Genomic DNA, 10341 nt, shown 5'->3' with positions numbered 1-10341 from the left:
GCAGAACAGAAGCCCTCCGGTCCTGCCCTCCGTGGACCAGCTCAAGAACATGGCCTGTGAGTGACCAGGGGCTAGCATGCTAACATAGTATTACACTCTGTCTCAAACCGACTACTTCTGTGAGTACACTTTCGTGCAGCACCCTATGTGCACTGTGTGCTTACTGGCATAGTGTGCACATTTTAAACAGAATAGTGTCGTCTCATATCAAACACTAACCTCCGTGCACTTCACGGAAATGACGATTGTAACGTTTAAATATTATTTGATTGGTGTCCTCTATTAGACCTTGACATGGTCGTTCTATAGGGAGGGAAAGTGAAAACCAGCGCCCCAAGCGGTTGCGTTCATATCGAAGAGCAGCTCCAATGTTAAGTCCCATAGACCGACTTTTCAAATAAATACTACGCAGCTATACCAGCGATCTTATCCACCAAAAATATTTTTCAGTCTTCATACTGTAATAATCTACTAACTGTGAAAATATCAGACCCTATTTTGCCTTATTTAAAAAAAACGTAATTGCTCGTTTCATTTCATAAATGGACTACAACTACAAGTGACGTGACACACTTCCAAAACGTTACTTGCCTAGCATGGTTTGTTTATTAGCCTGTTAGCTAGTTGGTTAGTTAGTAGACAATCAGACAATCTTGTTTGAGTAGGAGCACAACACAAGTTATCCCAACATAAAGGTAATTACCACGCGGTTTACATCGCTCTCTGTTATTACAAAAATATGTACAGCCAGTTCAGCAAATTGCCGTTTTGATCAGTTGGAGATGAAGCGCCCAAACTGGTGACGTCAAATGCTACTGTAGCTAGTACTGTAGTTCGTTATCACCATGTTACAAACAAACTCAAAACAATTAAACTGATCCTAAAAAATAAAGTATGACCACTAGAAGCAATAGAGCTGACCTAAATGCATAGCATATTGAGGGCATTTAACTAAGTTCCCATCATGGGCCGAGATATATTTTTTCTAAAAGAAAATCCCATCCCCTCCCGCTAGCCTCTAGGAACGCAACCACTAGATGGCGATGAGATTACTTTCCCTCCCTATGTCAAAACATGAAGTGTCCAGCGATCCACACTCAACTTTTTGACCGTTATGAGTGCACCATCCGGGGACTAGCAGTGCCCTTCGTATCGTTCGAAATTTCAGTGTGAACGCCCTCACGCACTCAAGTTAAGTATTTTAAGTGCAGAAGTGCTCGGTTTGAGACACAGTGTTAGCCTGTGAGTGACCAGGGTTAGCATGCTAGCATAGTATTGGCCTGTGAGTGACCAGGGGTTAGCATGCTAGCATAGTGTTAGCCTGTGAGTGACCAGGGGTTAGCATGCTAGCATAGTATTGGGGGTGAAATAGGGGGTGACACAAAAACGGTTCTCAATATCAGTGGGTATTACAGTTTGATTCATTTTTGGTGCAATATGGTATATTGTGGATTTTTAACCCAACAGTTTATAATTTGAATGTTTAAATCTAATATAATAAGAAAATAAAAATATTGAAAAAACTGATCAAATAAAGAAACACAATACTGCAGTAAACCTCTGCTGTCTGTAAGGTTTGCCTATGTGTTTCTGTCGGTCGTTCTGTCTGTCTATATTTAAGTGTGTGTGTGTGTGTGTGTGTGTGTGTGCAGGTGAAGAAGAAGAATGTGTGATTGAAGGCTGGGACTGCACCTTTCCCAGTCAGGCGATTGCCGTCCCCCCCAGTAAGAACACAGAGGACCTCTGTGAGTACCCGCAGATTGCCCGTCTCAAATTACAAACACACAAACCCTCTGGTCTTCGCTTCAGAGTCGATTAATATCCCATTTCTACTACCACATGTCTGATTTCTGTTCTATTTCATATGCAAACATAATAAATAATCAATTCTCCTCATTTGTAGTTAGAAGAGATACTGTGTTATTATCATCTTATTATTGTAATTGTGTTTCTCACTCACAAACCCTTGTTTCTGTCATTTTATCTCTCTCTTTTCTCTCTTTCTTTCTCTCCACTCTATCTTTCCCATCTCTCTCACTCACTCACTCACTCACTCACACACACACACACACACACACACACACACACACACACACACACACACACACACACACACACACACACACACACAGGTACTCTGCTGGCTGCCTTCTTCTCCTTCTACGCTACGTTTGATTTCTCGGCGTCGGTGTTGTCCGTGCGCGAGGCTCGCCCCGTGCCCATCACCAGCTTCCTGCCCCCCGCGGCCCCCCAGAGCGACGGTGCCCGCGCCCCCAAACCCCCCGCGGGCCCCCGGCTGGGCCACATGACGGTGCTGGACCCGTTCGAGCTGCGCCACAACGTGGCGGGCAACCTGAGCGAGCGCACGCTCAAGAGCTTCCAGCGCGAGTGCGCCGACGCCGAGAAGTACTGCCGCAGCCTGCAGTACCAGCGCAAGAGTGCCAAGGGCAAGTCCTGGGGCCTGGTGCGCCTCTTCGCCCCGCGCTGCCCCACCGTGCCCGGGGCCGGGGGCAAACCGGGCGAGGGCAAGGAGCGGCGTCTGGAGCTCAGCGTGCCCTTCCGGCTGGCCGCTCTGCCCGACGCGGTGCAGCGGCAGCTGGGCACGGCGGGCGAGCGCTTCAGGGAGCAGTGGTTCGCCATGGTGCGGGTCGCCCTGGAGAGGGTGTTCCAGGAAGTGCTCGGCTGTAGCCCCGCCCAGGAGGAGGAGTTCGAAGGGCAAATGGACACGTCCGCCTCGTCCGACACCGTCGCCATGGACACGGCCAAGGCGGAGGAGGCGAGTCGTGGTGGTGACCAGAGCGAGGCTGCGGCGGCCGCTCCCTCCTGCTCGTCCGCCGACGCGTCCTTCGACAGCGTCACCTCTCCGCAGGCTGGACAGAAGCGGGCGTTCACGTCGGTCGAGACCTCCCCCGCGTCGCCGCAGGAGAAGAGGCGGAGACTGTGCCCGGCGGAGGAGGAGGAGGAGGAGGGCGCAGATGGGGCGCCCTCGGCCTCCTGGTGCTGGGTGCAGCGCCACCCCGTGTGGGCCGGCCGGCGCAAGGTGCGCCGAGACCTCCTGAAGGCCCGCGGTGACAGTGACGCCGGCGCCTGCCAGCCAGAAGGGGGCGGTGTGGCCATGGAGCTGCTAGTGACGCGCCACATCACAGCCAAGCAGCCGGACCCCCACGACCTGGTGGCGTTCAAGGTGGGCGCAGACGTGGTGGGAGGAAGTGAGAACACCAGGGCGGTGCTGAGGTTCACGCCCCTCTGCGATCACAAGGGACACTTCCAGGACTTCTTCCACTTCCTGGAGATCTTCCTGCCCAAGACCACCGAGGCCTTCCTTGGGAAGTAGGAAGGAGCGTTAACGCAGTACATTTTGTTTTGTGAGAGTAATAATCTATTTTATTAGAATGCTTGTGTTTTTCCTATCAAATACTGAACTGTGCTGATGATGTGTGTGTATATATAGACTCGGGTTTCCTAATGTTAAATATTTTATTTTTTTATGAATGTTGCTTGTGTTTTTTTGCTTTGTTTTTTTTCCATCAGCAACTGTCATTTCTTTCTGATTCTGTAGAATCTGATGTAGCCGTTTATCTGAGTTTAGCCGTTTATCTGATGTGGAGTTTAGGCCTACTATTCCCTGAGACATGGTTATCATCTTTGTTTTGTTGATTTGTTTTGAATGTTTAACGGTTATGATCAGGCCCTCCCGGATCGGTGTATTCTGGACAATAATCCGACTTGAGGACTGCCGGGTTGTCGTCGGCCAGATCGTATCCCAACCTGACCCAGAGTACGCTGCTGAGTTGGGCTTTTCTGACCCAGAGTACGCTGCTGAGTTGGGCTTTTCTGACCCAGAGTACGCTGCTGAGTTGGGCTTTTCTGACCCAGAGTACGCTGCTGAGTTGGGCTTTTCTGAGCCAGAGTACGCTGCTGAGTTGGGCTTTTGAGTTCCATGTACAGTAAGGGATAAAGGGGAGCTCTGCCATGTGTGTAAAGTGTGTCTTTGAAATCTGTGCACAGTGTGCAGGCATTAAACCTGTTGATCACCCACCGCCAGGCCTGAGCTCTTCATCTGCTTTTGGGAGAGGGAGCATGTGTGTGTTGTGCGTGCGTGCACATGCGTTACGCTACAAATGCATTTTTTTAGCACCTAATCATGAACTATCATAGTAATGATATACCTTATCATGATCAGCCATCGTAATGCCATACAGTATCTTATCATGATCTACCATAGTGATACTATACAGTATCTTATCATGATCTACCATAGTGATGCTATATACAGTATCTTATCATGATCTACCATCGTAATGCTATATACAGTATCTTATCATGATCTACCATAGTGATGCTATATACTGTATCATGATCTACCATAGTGATGCTGTATACTGTATCTTATCATGATCTACCATAGTGATGCTATATACAGTATCTTATCATGATCTACCATCGTAATGCTACAATATCTTATGATCTACCACAGTGATGCTATACAGTATCTTATCATGATCTACCATAGTGATGCTGTATACTGTATCTTATCATGATCTACCATAGTGATGCTATATACAGTATCTTATCATGATCTACCATAGTGATGCTATATACTGTATCATGATCTACCATAGTGATGCTATATACTGTATCATGATCTACCATAGTGATGCTATATACAGTACAGTATCTTATCGTGATCTACCATAGTGATGCTGTATACTGTACCTCTCTGAACTCATGGCACAGCTACTGCAAAGCACTCCAGGCACAAGCAACATGACACAGAGTACAACCTTTCATGTGACACCAAGATCATGCTTCTAGATAAAGGGCTTCTTGTGTAGTAAGAGTTGTTTTGTCTGTAGGCATTTTGGGAACCAAAGGGCCTTTTTGGTGTCTCCAATTGGACACTGAGCAAAACGCATGTGTGTGCCCACTCAAGTTTGTTTCCTAAACAGCCACACTTCATCCAATAGTGATCTGCGTCGAGATGCAGATTCGCAGGACCTGGCATGTGTTTCCAGGACAAAATAAGTGACCAAGAGGGCAGAATGTGGTCATTTCCAGAGATGTACATAACCGCTTAAAATAATTCTAGCCATTAGCACTCCATCACACAGTCAATATATAGGTACCAAATAAATTCTACAAGCCCTCAGCTTTCAAAACTTGATTTTGAGTGAAAGTGTGTGAAAACACGGCCATTGTAAGTAGCCGGTGTGTCATTTCGAGCATAAAGGAGGTGAAGTGTAACGGGTAAAATGTGATGCGATCTGGGAAATCCCTTCACATGGTGCACGTTTACCAACAAATGATTCTGATACCATCCTTGCAACAGTCAGGATTTTGAGAGGATGATATCCAGGATTTTGCTTGGTGTCTGGAATGTTGCTAGGGTGGTATCAGAATCTTACGTTGGGGAAGTTTCACCAGAGAGGGTTGAAACAGCAAAAATCAAGGACTTGAGTGAAGGGTTTTCCTACTGTAGATCCTAGAGGCTCTTATTTGGTCTCAAATGATAGAGGTGCTCCTGGAACAGACCAAAGAAGTGAAGAGTGTTTGACTTTCTGCTGCTGGTATTGTGTGCCTGCCTGTGAGTGGTGCTACTAATACGTTTCTGCCACAGTCTGTCTGTGTGTGTATGTGTGTGTGTGTGTGCGCGTATACTGTATATAATGATAAATGACAAATTATTAGATGTCCCCAGATGTTGGATTTGGAGAGTAAAATGTCCACCTGAGGTGAGAGGAGGGATAATGAAGCTTCATGGTTCATCACCACACACACACACACACACACACACACAAAATGAGGGAGACAAATGGCTGTAATTATGCGCGGAAATGCACAGCTTTATTAGGAGAGGCTGGAGTGCTGCTGAGGGAACCCCAGTAATTAAGCACCGTGATTAACGCTGCCCATCTCTTCTCGTCTCACAGTGTCCAGTGTCTCTCCTCATTACACACACCTCTGATGCTACAGGAGTGTGTGTCCAGCAGAGTGTGTGTCCAGAGCATCTCTCCTCGTCTCACACACCTCTGACGCTGCCGCCTGACCAGGAGTGTGTGTCAAGCGGAGGGTGTGTCGAGATGAGTGTGTGTCCAGAGCATCGCTCCTCGTTACACACGCCTCTGATGCTGCCGCCTGACCAGGAGTGTGTGTCCAGATGAGTGTGTTCCTACACTAACCAGGAGTGTGTGTGTCCAGATGAGTGTGTTTGCAGAGCAGTGTGTCCCTGTGCTAAATGAGAGAGACTTTCTTATGTTTTGAAGCATCATTACCTCTGGCCCTTTCTACAGCACATGAATTAAGCCTAGTCCAGACCTGGTCCAGACCTGGACTAAATTACCTTCCAGTGGACATGTCCATTGCAGTTCTCTAGTCCAGGACTACTGTGGGCCTAATCAGTGTGTGGGGAACTGGCCCTCTGTGACCAGGGATCCAGCAAGGGACACCAACATATTCTAGTGTGGTCAGTTCATACTGACGTGCATACAACTGGTGCATAGACCCCCAACCATATAATGCTGTTATTTGTTTTATTCGTTTTGTTTGTATTTCCTTTCATTTGTACTGTAAACTCTTAGAGCTCAGTAGGCCTTGCAGCCGTGGCTTTGGTGCATCATATCAGTACCGAACTCATAAACCCGGCTCATGTTCTGATCTTCTACAGTCACCGACAAACACTGAGGTGTCACTTTTTAGTGTTTGTACTTTTTAATTGCTATATACAGCTCAGCCTTGTGACCATCTTGTTCATAACAGTGACAGGCAATCCATATAATTTAGAAGGAGTTCTGAGGGAAAATGCACTTACTGGGCAAATATTAGATGATGATTGGAGAACGGCACCAAAACTAGATGACAGATGCATAGTTTGCTCTCTGATTGAGCTATTTCATTTCTGTGTGTGTGTGTGTGTGTGTGTGTGTGCGTGCTCAGAAGAGTGCTTGAAATCACACGTGTTAATCATCCCAAATCCTCCAAATCCACCCCCAACTGGAGGATCAGATCCAGCACACTTCATTGGCCCCCCTGCTAGAAAGTGTGGCGTGTCACCAGAGGGTAAACATCTCTCTGCTCCGAGTCCTCAACTGTGCAGCTTGTCAGAGTGTCAGATGAAAGTGGATATTGATCCCTTGGTAAAATACGCATTGATTTGAGGCGCGGTCGGTCGGCTACACTTTAGCCTGTAGAGTAGCTGATTAATGCCCGTAGTCTCAGTGTGCATATGGGAGTGTGTGATCAGACCAGGACTCACAACCAACCAGCCCATTCCACAGCCTGGGCCTGAGGAACACACACACAAGCCACACAACACAACACAACACACCTTCTGTGACTACACCAGAGACGGTTTATAAAGTAACTAGACAATCTTTAACTACACAACACAACACAACACACCTTCTGTGACTACACCAGAGACAGTTTATAAAGTAACTAGACAATCTTTAACTACACAACACAACACAACACACCTTCTGTGACTACACCAGAGACGGTTTATAAAGTAAGACACTGGACTAGACAATCTTTAACTACACTCTCAAAAAAGGGTTCTTGGGGTGTTACAGTATGAAGAACCATGTAGGCTTTAAAGAACCCTTTGGGGTTCCTTTGAGGAACTAAACTGGTTTAAACTAAAGAACCATTTAGGTGTCATATATGAGCATGCAATAGAACCATTTTGGGTTCTATACAGCACCTTCTCTTTAGGAGTGTATGCTATTAGAAGGTAGAGATCCAGTCATGTGACTGCCCCGTCTTTGAGATTGTTTTTTTTCTTCTTTTTCCTTTTATCTCTGTGTTTCCCAAAGTGTGGGCCATCAAGGTGGGCAGCGAGAGGTACCCTACATTATTACTTTTTTATTATCTTTTTGTGTTTTGTAATTAAGGTTGAAATACTTCAATAAAATGTAATAAAGCTCATTTAATGTTGATCCGAAACATATTTGATGGGGTTGTCAGTGACGCAACACTGAAGTGCCTTTTAATGGAGTGGTGGCCGTAATAGGCTTAGTTTACTGCACGCGTAATTGTTCAAATGGCATTGAATAAATGATAAGGATATACTTTCTCTTAGTCTCATCTCAGAGTCACGGATAAATGCATGGCTCTCCATCAGTGTGTCTGTGAAGGAAGGAATAGGGACATGAAGAACTGAGCCCATTATCTCCTCTCTCTATCTCACACACACACACACACACACACACACGCGTGCGCCCGGTTAGCCAGTTTGGACGCAGGACGTGACAGCTCAAGGGAAATCTTTGCTCATGTCCTATTCACTGCCATTGCCACGTAAATGCCACTTCTGATTGACTGCCTGTATTTGCTTTTATTTTGGGGCTGATGGCTGTATGGCCATCATTGGCACATCCTACACACACACACACACACACACACACACACACACACACACACAACTCCTCCTAAGCTTATTACTCACGTTGTTTATGACGGTGCAAACATTTGGGGCTGACTGCACAGCACTCAGCAGCCATTAGAGGGTCCCTCCTTCCTCTGTGTGCAGAGATAAGACGGAGGCGACAAGGCAACTCATTTCCCGCTAATATTGCCCTGAACGCTGCTCCGCAACTTTGTGCGTGTGTGTGTTTGTGTGTGTGTGTGTGTGTGTGTGTGTGGGTGGGTGTGGGTGTGTGGGTGTGTGTGAGAGAGATGAAAATGGGCTCAGTTATTTCACATGGCCCCAGCTCTAACCTTATTTAAGTGTGTGTGTGTGTGTGTGTGTGTGTGTGTGTGTGTGTGTGTGTGTCTGTGAGAGAGAGAGAGAGAGAGAGAGAGAGAGGGTGGGGGCATTCTATGCAGCCATCCTGCCCCAGGGCTAGTGGGCTGAAGGCCTGATTAGCCTAACACTAATGAGTGGTTGTCAAATGCAATGCTCGTGTCTACTAGACTGACAATCTACGATTAGGCTCTGTGTTGTTTATGGCGATAGCGGTAACCTTTTCAGCATAATAGCCCTACTGATCAACTGCTCTATCTGGACCATGCTTTTAATAATGTACACACGCAACACAATTTGTAACAATCAATGTCGTTTCAAATGGGCCATCGCACACATCCTCACTAGCTCAGGACTCTGGCATCTACGGGCAGCTACCAGACGCAATAAAGTAGCTCAGTGGATATCTCGAGTCCTCGCCGTCTCTCTAAAACATTTACTCTTCAAACACATTTACTCAAACGTGTGCACAGACCCTGCTCCCGGCGTAGTAAACTCCCGCTAAGCAGGCCCGCTTGTTTGAACAGATAATGTAGCGTGAATGTTAGTCCAAACTCTCAAGGCCAGCTCTTATCAGCGACCGTTTTGTCGGTGTTTGAGAACCGATAAGCTGAAGTATGGTTTTGATTCTACTGCTTGTTTGCTTCCTTTCAAATAGATTGTGCGGTAGCAACGACAAGCGAAACGGCATCCTTTTTCATATAATTCAAATTATTCTGATTGACTTTGAGAGAGAATTAAACCAAGCTCGGCTACAGCCTATGTCCAGGCCTGACAGTGATGTATTGTCCTCTGAGGGCAGAATGTTGCATAAGTTCTGCCTGGGAACGCCAGACAGGGTTTGATGATATGGCGCAGCGCTACGTTTGAACCATCACACGCAATTTCAGTGTTTCAGTCTCTGATGAATGTGCTGCTTGCAATCAAAACAGGAAGGTGTGAAATTGAAGGACTGATAGAAAAACAAGATAGGCTAATTTGCCAACGGGCAGCACTGGAGTGGTTATTTTATCCCACTGCGTTTAACTGCAAAGCAATTTTCAGGTCTAATTAAGTCGTTTTTGAAAGCACAAAATTGCCATGTTAAATATAGAGAGGCAATAAAGTGGTGGCTGGCATTGCCCGGCAGGCCCCGGTGCCGTAGGCCTAAAGTGTAGCCCACTGATAAATACAGGCCGAGGAGACAGTCAACAAGGATGGCGCCCCTCTTCGTCCTTTTGCGCAAATGGGCATCGCATCGCCACGTCCCTCAGTAGCAAACAGATTACGTAAACCCGGTCAGTTTAGGCCAGTAAAACGGAACCCACGCCGGACCACGGAGCTGACCGGATGTGTGCTCAGAAACTGGACTTAAGCATGTTCTGGCTGACGCACTGAAATGCACTTGACGCTGCTGATAGAAATATGGCGCTAATCTGTAGCGCATAGTTTTATCTCTCTCTCTCTCTCTATCTCTCTCTCTCTCTCTCACACACACACACGCACACACACACACACACACACACACACCTGCAAGCACACACTCACACACACACCTGCAAGGGCGCGCAGACACACACACACACACACGCGCGCGCGCCCGCGCTCACACTACTATCTAC

The 10341-nt window shown here is 46.9% G+C and overlaps 1 protein-coding gene across 1 annotated transcript in view; it reads left to right on the top strand.

The window, feature by feature from the left end:
• tut1 (terminal uridylyl transferase 1, U6 snRNA-specific) overlaps nucleotides 1–4039 on the top strand; it is a 10314-nt gene extending 6275 nt beyond the window's left edge. Inside the window, exons 8-10 of the mRNA XM_062532569.1 lie at nucleotides 1–56; nucleotides 1653–1745; nucleotides 2133–4039. The exon at nucleotides 1–56 is cut by the window's left edge and continues 67 nt beyond it. Coding sequence (XP_062388553.1) covers nucleotides 1–56; nucleotides 1653–1745; nucleotides 2133–3334 — 1351 coding nt within the window. The 3' untranslated portion in view covers nucleotides 3335–4039. The remainder of the gene's footprint in view (nucleotides 57–1652; nucleotides 1746–2132) is intronic.
• The last annotated feature ends 6302 nt before the right edge of the window (nucleotides 4040–10341 follow it).

This window comes from Sardina pilchardus, chromosome 3 (assembly GCF_963854185.1).
Source record: "Sardina pilchardus chromosome 3, fSarPil1.1, whole genome shotgun sequence".
Lineage (NCBI taxonomy): Eukaryota > Metazoa > Chordata > Actinopteri > Clupeiformes > Clupeidae > Sardina > Sardina pilchardus.
This window is presented reverse-complemented; position numbering and strand designations above follow the sequence as displayed.